The sequence below is a fragment of the Dendrobates tinctorius genome, unplaced genomic scaffold, assembly GCF_039654945.1.
Source record: "Dendrobates tinctorius isolate UK_male_01 unplaced genomic scaffold, ASM3965494v1 ptg000151l, whole genome shotgun sequence".
Lineage (NCBI taxonomy): Eukaryota > Metazoa > Chordata > Amphibia > Anura > Dendrobatidae > Dendrobates > Dendrobates tinctorius.
In genome coordinates, this window is record NW_027361818.1 from 7,406,522 (window position 1) to 7,419,803 (window position 13,282).

At 46.9% G+C, this 13,282-nt stretch overlaps 1 protein-coding gene across 1 annotated transcript in view; it reads right to left on the bottom strand.

The window, feature by feature from the left end:
• The window catches only part of TMEM88 (transmembrane protein 88), a 28,207-nt gene extending 18,343 nt beyond the window's left edge, over window positions 1-9,864 (bottom strand). Inside the window, exon 1 of the mRNA XM_073547042.1 lies at window positions 6,660-9,864. Coding sequence (XP_073403143.1) covers window positions 6,660-6,890 — 231 coding nt within the window. The 5' untranslated portion in view covers window positions 6,891-9,864. The remainder of the gene's footprint in view (window positions 1-6,659) is intronic.
• Window positions 9,865-13,282: the final 3,418 nt, after the last annotated feature.

Consider the following 13,282-nt stretch of genomic DNA (forward strand, 5'->3'; position numbering starts at 1 on the left):
ACCGTGTATCTAATCCTATCCTGTGTGATACTGACTGCTGAGCCGTGTATCTAATCCCCTCCTGTGTGATACTGACTGCTGAGCTGTGTATCTAATCCCCGCCTGTGTGATACTGACTGCTGGGCCGTGTATCTAATCCCCTCCTGTGTGATACTGACTGCTGAGCTGTGTATCTAATCCTATCCTGTGTGATACTGACTGCTGAGCCATGTATCTAATCCTCCTGTGTGATACTGTCTGCTGAGCCGTGTATCTAATCCTATCCTGTGTGATACTGACTGCTGAGCCGTGTATCTAATCCTATCCTGTGTGATACTGACTGCTGAGCCGTGTATCTAATCCCCGCCTGTGTGATACTGTCTGCTGAGCCGTGTATCTAATCCCCGCCTGTGTGATACTGACTGCTGAGCCGTGTATCTAATCCCCGCCTGTGTGATACTGACTGCTGAGCCGTGTATCTAATCCTCTCCTGTGTGATACTGTCTGCTGAGCCATGTATCTAATCCTATCCTGTGTGATACTGACTGCTGAGCCGTGTATCTAATCCTATCCTGTGTGATACTGACTGCTGACCTGTGTATCTAATCCTATCCTGTGTGATACTGACTGCTGAGCTGTGTATCTAATCCTCTCCTGTGTGATACTGACTGCTGAGTCGTGTATCTAATCCCATCTTGTGTGATACTGTCTGCTGAGCCGTGTATCTAATCCCATCTTGTGTGATACTGACTGCTGAGCCGTGTATCTAATCCCCTCCTGTGTGATACTGACTGCTGAGCCGTGTATCTAATCCTCTCCTGTGTGATACTGACTGCTGAGCTGTGTATCTAATCCCCTCCTGTGTGATACTGACTGCTGGGCCGTGTATCTAATCCTATCCTTTGTGATACTGACTGCTGAGCCGTGTATCTAATCCCCGCCTGTGTTATACTGACTGCTGAGCCGTGTATCTAATCCTTTCCTGTGTGATACTGACTGCTGAGCCGTGTATCTTATCCTATCCTGTGTGATACTGACTGCTGAGCCGTGTATCTAATCCCCGCCTGTGTGATACTGTCTGCTGAGCCGTGTAATTCCCGCCTGTGTGATACTGACTGCTGAGCCGTGTATCTAATCCCCGCCTGTGTGATACTGACTGCTGAGCCATGTATCTAATCCTCTCCTGTGTGATACTGACTGCTGAGCTGTGTATCTAATCCTATCCTGTGTGATACTGACTGCTGAGCTGTGTATCTAATCCCATCTTGTGTGATACTGTCTGCTGAGCCGTGTATCTAATCCTCTCCTGTGTGATACTGACTGCTGAGCCGTGTATCTAATCCTCTCCTGTGTGATACTGACTGCTGAGCTGTGTATCTAATCCCCTCCTGTATGATACTGACTGCTGGGCCGTGTATCTAATCCTATCCTGTGTGATACTGACTGCTGAGCCGTGTATCTAATCCTCTCCTGTGTGATACTGACTGCTGAGCCGTGTATCTAATCCTCTCCTGTGTGATACTGACTGCTGAGCTGTGTATCTAATCCCCTCCTGTGTGATAATGACTGCTGAGCCGTGTATCTAATCCTCTCCTGTGTGATACTGACTGCTGAGCTGTGTATCTAATCCCCTCCTGTGTGATACTGACTGCTGGGCCGTGTATCTAATCCCCTCCTGTGTGATACTGCTGAGCCGTGTATCTAATCCCCTCCTGTGTGATACTGACTGCTGGGCCGTGTATCTAATCCCCGCCTGTGTGATACTGTCTGCTGAGCCGTGTATCTAATCCCCGCCTGTGTGATACTGACTGCTGAGCCGTGTATCTAATCCCCGCTTGTGTGATACTGCTGAGCCATGTATCTAATCCTCTCCTGTGTGATACTGTCTGCTGAGCCGTGTATCTAATCCTATCCTGTGTGATACTGACTGCTGAGCTGTGTATCTAATCCTATCCTGTGTGATACTGACTGCTGAGCTGTGTATCTAATCCTCTCCTGTGTGATACTGACTGCTGAGCTGTGTATCTAATCCCCTCCTGTGTGATAATGACTGCTGGGCCGTGTATCTAATCCTATCCTGTGTGATACTGACTGCTGAGCCGTGTATCTAATCCCCTCCTGTGTGATACTAACTGCTGAGCCGTGTATCTAATCCTCCTGTGTGATACTGACTGCTGAGCTGTGTATCTAATCCCCTCCTGTGTGATACTGACTGCTGGGCCGTGTATCTAATCCCCTCCTGTGTGATACTGACTGCTGAGCCGTGTATCTAATCCTCTCCTGTGTGATATTGACTGCTGAGCTGTGTATCTAATCCTCTCCTGTGTGATACTGACTGCTAGGCCGTGTATCTAATCCCATCCTGTGTGATACTGACTGCTGAGCCGTGTATCTAATCCTCTCCTGTGTGATACTGACTGCTGAGCCGTGTATCTAATCCCCTCCTGTGTGATACTGACTGCTGAGCCGTGTATCTAATCCTCTCCTGTGTGATACTGACTGCTGAGCCGTGTATCTAATCCCATCCTGTGTGATACTGTCTGCTGAGCCGTGTATCTAATCCTATCCTGTGTGATACTGACTGCTGAACCGTGTATCTAATCCTATCCTGTGTGATACTGACTGCTGAGCCTTGTATCTAATCCTATCCTGTGTGATACTGTCTGCTGAGCCGTGTATCTAATCCTATCCTGTGTGATACTGACTGCTGAGCTGTGTATCTAATCCTATCCTGTGTGATACTGACTGCTGAGCCTTGTATCTAATCCTATCCTGTGTTATACTGACTGCTGAGCCGTGTATCTAATCCTATCCTGTGTGATACTGACTGCTGAGCCGTGTATCTTATCCTATCCTGTGTGATACTGACTGCTGAGCCGTGTATCTAATCCTCTCCTGTGTGATACTGACTGCTGAGCCGTGTATCTAATCCTATCCTGTGTGATACTGACTGCTGAGCCGTGTATCTAATCCTATCCTGTGTGATACTGACTGCTGAGCTGTGTATCTAATCCTATCCTGTGTGATACTGACTGCTGAGCCGTGTATCTAATCCTATCCTGTGTGATACTGCTGAGCCGTGTATCTAATCCTATCCTGTGTGATACTGACTGCTGATCCGTGTATCTAATCCTATCCTGTGTGATACTGACTGCTGAGCTGCGTATCTAATCCCCGCCTGTGTGATACTGACTGCTGAGCCGTGTATCTAATCCTATCCTGTGTGATACTGACTGCTGAGCTGTGTATCTAATCCTATCCTGTGTAATACTGACTGCTGAGCCGTGTATCTAATCCCATCCTGTGTGATACTGACTGCTGAGCCGTGTATCTAATCCCCTCCTGTGTGATACTGCTGAGCCGTGTATCTAATCCTATCCTGTGTGATACTGACTGCTGAGCCGTGTATCTAATCCTGTCCTGTGTGATACTGACTGCTGAGCCGTGTATCTAATCCCCGCCTGTGTGATACTGACTGCTGAGCCGTGTATCTAATCCTATCCTGTGTGATACTGACTGCTGAGCCGTGTATCTAATCCTATCCTGTGTGATACTGACTGCGGAGCCGTGTATCTAATCCCCGCCTGTGTGATACTGACTGCTGAGCCGTGTATCTAATCCTCTCCTGTGTGATACTATCTGCTGAGCCGTGTATCTAATCCTATCCTGTGTGATACTGACTGCTGAGCCGTGTATCTAATCCTATCCTGTGTGATACTGACTGCTGAGCCGTGTATCTAATCCTCTCCTGTGTGATACTGTCTGCTGAGCCGTGTATCTAATCCTATCCTGTGTGATACTGTCTGCTGAGCCGTGTATCTAATCCTATCCTGTGTGATACTGACTGCTGAGCCGTGTATCTAATCCCCTCCTGTGTGATACTGACTGCTGAGCCGTGTATCTAATCCCCTCCTGTGTGATACTGACTGCTGAGCCGTGTATCTAATCCTATCCTGTGTGATACTGACTGCTGAGCCGTGTATCTAATCCTATCCTGTGTGATACTGACTGCTGAGCCGTGTATCTAATCCTATCCTGTGTGATACTGACTGCTGAGCCGTGTATCTAATCCTATCCTGTGTGATACTGACTGCTGAGCCGTGTATCTAATCCTATCCTGTGTGATACTGACTGCTGAGCCGTGTATCTAATCCTATCCTGTGTGATACTGACTGCTGAGCCGTGTATCTAATCCTATCCTGTGTGATACTGACTGCTGAGCCGTGTATCTAATCCTATCCTGTGTGATACTGACTGCTGAGCCGTGTATCTAATCCTCTCCTGTGTGATACTGACTGCTGAGCCGTGTATCTTATCCTATCCTGTGTGATACTGACTGCTGAGCCGTGTATCTAATCCTATCCTGTGTGATACTGACTGCTGAGCCGTGTATCTAATCCTATCCTGTGTGATACTGACTGCTGAGCCGTGTATCTAATCCTATCCTGTGTGATACTGACTGCTGAGCCGTGTATCTAATCCTCTCCTGTGTGATACTGACTGCTCAGCCGTGTATCTAATCCTCTCCTGTGTGATACTGACTGCTGAGCCGTGTATCTAATCCTCTCCTGTGTGATACTGACTGCTGAGCCGTGTATCTAATCCTCTCCTGTGTGATACTGACTGCTGAGCCGTGTATCTAATCCTCTCCTGTGTGATACTGCTGAGGCGTGTATCTAATCATCTCCTGTGTGATACTGACTGCTGAGCCGTGTATCTAATCCTATCCTGTGTGATACTGACTGCTGAGCCGTGTATCTAATCCTCTCCTGTGTGATACTGACTGCTGAGCCGTGTATCTAATCCTATCCTGTGTGATACCATCTGCTGAGCCGTGTATCTAATCCTATCCTGTGTGATACCATCTGCTGAGCCGTGTATCTAATCCTCTCCTGTGTGATACCGACTGCTGAGCCATGTACCTAATCCCCTCCTGTGTGATACTGACTGCTGAGCCGTGTATCTAATCCTATCCTGTGTGATACCGACTGCTGAGCCGTGTATCTAATCCTCTCCTTTGTGATACCGACTGCTGAGCCATGTATCTAATCCTATCCTGTGTGATACTGGCTGAGCCGTGTATCTAATCCTCTCCTGTGTGATACTGACTGCTGAGCCGTGTATCTAATCCTATCCTGTGTGATACTGACTGCTGAGCCGTGTATCTGATCCTATCCTGTGTGATACCATCTGCTGAGCCGTGTATCTAATCCTATCCTGTGTGATACCATCTGCTGAGCCGTGTATCTAATCCTATCCTGTGTGATACCATCTGCTGAGCCGTGTATCTAATCCTCTCCTGTGTGATACCGACTGCTGAGCCATGTACCTAATCCCCTCCTGTGTGATACTGACTGCTGAGCCGTGTATCTAATCCTATCCTGTGTGATACCGACTGCTGAGCCGTGTATCTAATCCTCTCCTGTGTGATACCGACTGCTGAGCCATGTATCTAATCCTATCCTGTGTGATACTGGCTGAGCCGTGTATCTAATCCTCTCCTGTGTGATACTGACTGCTGAGCCGTGTATCTAATCCTATCCTGTGTGATACTGACTGCTGAGCCGTGTATCTGATCCTATCCTGTGTGATACCATCTGCTGAGCCGTGTATCTAATCCTATCCTGTGTGATACTGACTGCTGAGCCGTGTACCTAATCCCCTCCTGTGTGATACTGACTGCTGAGCCGTGTATCTAATCCTATCCTGTGTGATACCGACTGCTGAGCCATGTATCTAATCCTATCCTGTGTGATACTGACTGCTGAGCCGTGTATCTAATCCTATCCTGTGTGATACTGACTGCTGAGCCGTGTACCTAATCCCCGCCTGTGTGATACTGACTGCTGAGCCGTGTATCTAATCCTCTCCTGTGTGATACTGACTGCTGAGCCGTGTATCTAATCCTATCCTGTGTGATACTGACTGCTGAGCCGTGTATCTGATCCTATCCTGTGTGATACCATCTGCTGAGCCGTGTATCTAATCCTATCCTGTGTGATACCATCTGCTGAGCCGTGTATCTAATCCTCTCCTGTGTGATACTGACTGCTGAGCCGTGTACCTAATCCCCTCCTGTGTGATACTGACTGCTGAGCCGTGTATCTAATCCTATCCTGTGTGATACCGACTGCTGAGCCATGTATCTAATCCTATCCTGTGTGATACGGACTGCTGAGCCGTGTATCTAATCCTATCCTGTGTGATACTGGCTGAGCCGTGTATCTAATCCTCTCCTGTGTGATACTGTCTGCTGAGCTGTGTATCTAATCCTATCCTGTGTGATACCGCAGCCTCCAGTCTTCCTCCTGGGCTGTAGATACAGTCGTGTAGTGTTCTTCCTGGGGTGCACAGACATTTGCACACAGGGCCTTCTGCCCTGTTGCTATCAGTCTACATTGATGTGTGTGTGAGCTCAGTGTCTGTCTGCTGCTGGGAAAGCCCAGCGGACGGCATCCTGACCATAAAGTTCTCACACCCTTTGAATTATTGCAGTGAATCATAACTCCCATCATCCCATCCGTGGTGACAATAATCCCAGACACCATCCTCCCCTCCCTACACTATGGTCCTCCAGTGGAGGAAGAACTACAAGTCTCAGCACCTCTCCCCCCTCAGATGGAGCTGGGGTCCCCAGGTTATGCTGAAATAATGGAGACAGAGAAGAGACTGGTACTGACCCGCGGGTGGCACAGGAACCCGTAGAGCAGCATGGCGGCCGATGGCACCAGGGCGCCTCCGCACATCACGATGAATATCCCCAGGTTGGCGGCTCCGACCAGCAGGTTGTGAGCGGTGATCAGCACGGCACAGGCCCAGCAGTCCAGGGGCTCCCTCGGTACTGGGGGCGCAGGGGTGTAAGGCGGGGGCAGCGTGGAGGTGTCTTCACCCATCACGTCTGGTCGGGGCATGGACCTGGCTCTGTGTGTTCTTTCCTAAAAAGTGCGGACCCCCTCCCTCCTGATCATGTCCCATCTCCACCCCCCTTATCTAGGAATGTGCCGGCTTCACTCCCCTAATACCCTGTATAAGGGCTCAGGAATGTCAGGACTCCACATCCCCCAACATGGCTGGTGAGTGCGAGCTCCATGGCCCAGAGACAGCGGTGGGGCGCCACTCCAACCCCCTGTCTCCTACAGGCTCATCCAGTGGTGTAGGGTGGGCATCCATAATCTGTGCCCCCCACACCTGTACGCCGATGGTTATTCTGAGCGCCTCATCCCCCAAGCACTTGTGGTACTTGTAAGAAAATAACAGCCAAAAATTACAGTTCGCCCCTTTGACCGTCTTGGATTTTGTCAAAAGTTCACATAAAATTGAAACGTTTACAACCTAAACATAATTCTTAGATTATTAAGTTTGTTGTAATTATTTAAGCTTGACCCTAGTCCTAACCTTATTCCGAGGCCTGGTTCTCCTCCCATCTCTCTGACCGCTACCCTACTGTATCCTCCTCCTCTCACCTTCCCCTTACTGTTGGGGTTCCCCAAGGATCGGTTCTAGGCCCCCTCCTCTTCTCCTTGTACACTGCCCCTATTGGTCAAACAATCAGTAGATTTGGTTTCCAGTACCATCTCTATGCTGATGACACCCAATTATACGCTTCTTCTCCTGACATCACGCCAGCCTTTCTAGAAAACACCGGCGATTGTCTAAACGCTGTGTCTAATATCATGTCCTCACTATATCTGAAACTGAACCTGTCAAAGACTGAACTCCTGGTGTTTCCTCCCTCTACTAATGTACCTATACCCGACATTGCCATTTCCGTGTGTAGTTCCACCATTACTCCCCAGCAACATACCCGCTGTCTTGAGGTCATACTTGACTCCGAGCTTTCCTTTGCCTCTCACATTCGATCACTGGCTCGCTCTTGTCATCTGCACCTCAAAAACATTTCTAGAATTCGACCTTTTCTCACTTTTGACTCTGCAAAAACTCTTACTGTTTCTCTTATTCATTCTCGTCTGGACTATTGTAACTCTCTTCTAATCGGTCTCCCTCTTACCAAACTCTCCCCTCTCCAATCTGTCCTGAATGCTGCAGCCAGGATCATATTCCTCGCCAATCATTACACCGATGCCTCTACCTTGTGCCAGTCATTACACTGGCTACCCATCCACTCCAGAATCCAGTACAAACTTATTACCCTCACCCACAAAGCTCTCCATGGCTCAGCACCACCCTACATCTCCTCCCTTGTTTCAGTATACCACCCTACCCGCGCCCTCCGTTCTGCTGATGACCTGAGGTTAGTATCCTCAATAGTCAGAACCTCCCACTCCCGTCTCCAAGACTTTACACGTACTGCGCCAATTCTTTGGAATGCACTTCCCAGGTCAATACGATTAGTCCCGAATCCCCACAATTTTAAGCGTGCCCTGAAAATCCATTTATTCAGACTGGCCTATCGCCTCAACACATTAACCTAATCTATCCCTGTGTGGCACAGCCAAAAGTTTTACCATAACCAGGTTCCCTGCATCATGTTCCCACATGCTTTATGCCTCCATTAGCCCTCTGTGTCTGTACTGTCACACACTTAACATTATGGCTGGTCCATACAATCAGGGCAACTGTTACCACCCACCTTTCGTGTCTCCCCTTTTTTCCTCATAGACTGTAAGCTTGCGAGCAGGGCCCTCACTCCTCTTGGTATCTGTTATGATCTATGTGATTATTGTTATGCTGTAAAGTCTTTCGTCTGTACAATCCTCTCTGAAATGTAAAGTGCTGTCGGCGCTATAGAAATAAAATTTATTATTATTATAATCACAACCCTCAACCAAGTTATGTCCATAGCCCTAATCCTGTCCTTTACCCGAGTCCTAAATATAACCCGAACCCTATCCCTAATCCTAACCTTAACTTGAGTCCTAACCCTCATTCTACTCGGAGTCCTAATCTGAGCCCTAACCATAGCTCTAATTCTATCTTTAACCCTAATCGAAGTCCTAACCATGAGCTTAACCAGAATTATAACCCTACTTCTACTGACAAAACCTAAACCTAGTCTTCACCATAATCCTGACCTTTATCCTAACCATAACCCCAACTCTAGTCCTAACCTTAACCCTAGTTCTAACCCAAGTCCTAATTTATAAGCCTAGTCCTAACCATAACCCTAGTCTTACCTTTAACCAGTCATAACCCAAATCCTTATCTTAACCAGAACCAATCACAATCCTAACCTTAATCTATTTAATAATCCTAACTCTACTTTTAGTCATAACCCTAAACCTAGTCCTCACCATAATCCTGACCCAAGTCCTCACCATAACCTTAATCTTAACCTTACCCCCTAATCCGAGTCCTAACCATAAGCCTACTTCTAGTGTAACTCTAGCCTTAGTCCTAATCTTAGTCTGTGTGCGGTGGGCTTTGTGGTTAGTAGCTACTAAAAGTGTCCCAGGAGAGACAACCGGTGCCAGGGTGATCTCCGACTCTCATTGAAGTAGTTAGGCGGTGACAGGCTGTCTGATCCAATCCCACACAGGACGCAGAAGTTCTAGACCGGCTCAGTGGCCACAATGACCCGTTTCTCCAGAAAGTGACTACAATGGACAAGTGATCATCAGAAATGGACTATGGAGCAATAAAAGACGGTCATTGCCTGGTGGATCATATTTGCCACCATGCGGCCGGCAACGAGAGCATCACCGACCCAGGAAAGAGAAGACCACAGGATCATACATATATCTATATACCCAGAATAACATGTCCACCATTCACTCAATAACTAAGGACCGGTTAGTGCGGCCGATGGCCGAGTATGTCAGTGTGGATGGCGTCTTACAGGAAAACAATGAATATCGGTTACACACAGTGCGGGAAAAAAGTCTTTAGTCAGTCACCAATTGTGCAAGTTCTTCCACTTATAAAGATGAGAGCGGCCTGTAATTGACATCATAGGTAGACCACAACTATGGGAGTCTAAATGAGAAAACAAATCCAGAAAATCACCTTGTCTGATTTGGTAAGATTTATTTTGCAAATTATGGTGGAAAATAAGTATTTGGTCATTAACAAAAGTTCATCTCAATATTTTGTTACAGAGGTCAAACATTTTCTGTAAGTCTTCACAAGGTTGGCACACACTGCTGGTGGTATGTTGGTCCATTCCTCCATGCAGATCTCCTCTAGAGCAGTGATGTTTTGGACCTGTCGCTGGGCAACACAGACTTTCCAATCCCTCCAAAGGTTTTCTATGGGGTTGAGGTCTGGAGACTGGCTAGGCCACTCCAGGACCTTCATATGCTTCTTATGAAGCCACTACATCCTTGCCCTGGCGGTGTGCTTGGGATCATCATGCTGAAACACCCATCCACATTTCATCTTCAATGCCCTTGCTGATGGGAGGTTTGCACTCAAAATCTCACAATACATGGCCCCATTCATTCTTTGATGTACATGGATAAGTTGTCTTGGTCCCTTTATAGAAAAACAGGCCCAAAGCATGATGTTGCACCCCCATGCTTCACAGTAGGTATGGTGTTCTTTGGATGCAACTCAGCATTCTGTCTCCTCCAAACACGAGTTTTGTTTCTACCAAACAGTTCTACTTTGGTTTCATCAGACCATATGACATTCTCCCAATACTCTTCTGGATAATCCATGTGCTCTCTAGCACACTTCAGATGGGTCCGGACATGTACTGGCTTAAGCAGGGGGACACATCTGGCACTGCAGGATGAGTCTCTGGTGGCGTAGTGTGTTTCTGATGGTAGCCTTTGTTATGGTGGTCTCAGCTCTATGCAGGTTATTCACTAGGTCCCCCATGTGGTTCTGGGATTTTTGCTCACCGTTCTTGTGATCATTTTGACCCCACGGGGTGAGATCTTGCGTGGAGCCCCAGATCGAGGGAGACTATCAGTGGTCTTGTATGTCTTCCATTTTCTTATTATTGCTCCCACAGTTGATTTCATCACACCAAGCTGCTTGCCTATTGCAGATTCAGTCTTCCCAGCCTGGTGCAGGGCTACAATTTTGTTTCTGGTGTCCTTCAACAGCTCTTTGGTCTTCACCATAGTGGAGTTTGGAGTGTGACTGTTTGAGGTTGTGGACAGGTGTCTTTTATACTGATAACAAGTTCAACCAGGAGCCATTACTACAGGCAATGAGTGGAGGACAGAGGAGCCTCTTAAAGAAGAAGTTACAGGTCTGTGAGAGCCAGAAATCTTGCATGTTTTTAGGCGACCAAATACTTATTTTCCACCATAATTTGCTAAATAAATCTTACAAAATCAGACAAGGTGATGTTCTGGATTTGTTTTCTCATTGTGACTCTCATAGTTGTGGTCTACCTATGATGTCAATTACAGGCCTCTCTCATCTTTATAAGGGGGAGAACTTGCACAATTGGTGGCTGACTAAATACTTTTTCCCCACTGAAAAGTTATTAACTCCATTTATATATGTTATTCGACAAGCAATACAAGGAATGCTGGGGCACAGGACCAGAGAAAGGGCATCAGATTAACGACACCCAAAGGATAGAAAACTGATTAATGACATGGTGGGGGAGGGGAGAACTGTCAGGTACCAGAGACCCCTAGAAAGGATAAAGAGCAGACACTGCAGAAAACCACTGACATGTGACCAGTCCAAAGATAACACTGCTACATAGGGGACAGAAAGGTGATGAGAAGCAAGGAAGGTGGAGGCCCAAACCTATAGTACTGATAGAGGAGTGTTAGGCTAAGTGCACACGTACCGGAACTCTCGCGGAAATTACCGCAAGAATTCCGGAATTCCAGTCCGCGGGAAAATCGCATTTTTAATTCCCACGATTTTCCCGCGGAAAAACTAGCATTTTGCAAGCGTAATTAGCTTGCAAAATGCTAGCGTTTTCCAGGTGATCTGTAGCATCGCTTGGAGAACTGATTGACAGGTTGGTCACACTCGTCAAACACAGTGTTTGACGAGTGTGACCAACTTTTTACTACTGAGGCCGCCTATGCAGCATCAGTAGTAAAAGATAGAATGTTAAAAAAAATAAAAAATGGTGTTATTCTCACCCTCCGACGTCCCGCGCATCCGTTCCCAGTAATCCTTTGCGAAAATGCCCGCGATGACGTCAGTTCTCGCGGGATCGCGACGTCTCGCGGTAATTCGCGATGACGTCGCGCGAATAACCGCGAGACTTCGCGATCCTGCGAGAACGGACGTCATCGCGAGCATTTTCGCAAAGGACTACTGGGACCGGAGCGTGGAGAGAAGCGGGAAGGCTGCGCGGGACGTCGGAGGGTGATAATAGCAATATTTTTTATTTTAAATTCTATTTTTTACAGGGATATGGTACCCAGAGCCCGGAGGACAGTCGCCTCTCCTCCGGACCGTGGGTACCATCCGCAATTGTTCTGCTTACTTTCCGCATGGTGTGCACAGCCACATGCGGGAAGTAAGCGGAACAATGCATTCCTATGGGTGCGGGATCGCCGCGATTCCGCAAAATAATGAGCATGCTGCGGTTTTTACCGAGAAGCGATTCCGCCGCGGTAAAAACCGCAGCATTAGCACAGCATTGCGGAATCCCATAGGAATGCATGGGATGCTTATTTTTCGCGTTTTCGCGGCAAAATCGCGCGGTTAAAACCGCCGCGGAAACGCGAAAAAAATGCAACGTGTGAACTCAGCCTTACAGTGGTTTTGTTTAACAATAACTACTATAATACTGCCCCTATGTACAAGACTATAGCTACTATAATACTGCCCCCTATGTACAAGAACATTACTATAATACTGCCCCCTATGTACAAGAACATAACTACTATAATACTGCCCCTATGTACAAAAATATAACTACTATAATACTGCCCCTATGTACAAGAATATAACTACTATAATACTGCCCCCTATGTACAAGAACATAACTACTATAATACTGCCCACTATGTACAAGAATATAACTACTGTAAAACTGCCCCCTATGTACAAGAATATAACTACTATAATACTGCCCCTATGTACAAGAACATAACTACTATAATACTGCCCACTATGTACAAGAATATAACTTCTGTAATACTGCCTCCTATATAGAATAGAACTACTATAATACTGCTCCTATATACAAGAATAGAACTACTATAATACTGCCCCTATGTACAAGACTATAACTACTATAATACTGCCCCTATGTACAAGACTATAGCTACTATAATACTGCCCCCTATGTACAAGAACATAACTACTATAATACTGCCCACTATGTACAAGAATATAACTACTGTAATACTGCCCCCTATGTACAAGAATATAACTACTATAATACTGCCCCTATGTACAAGACTATAACTACTAT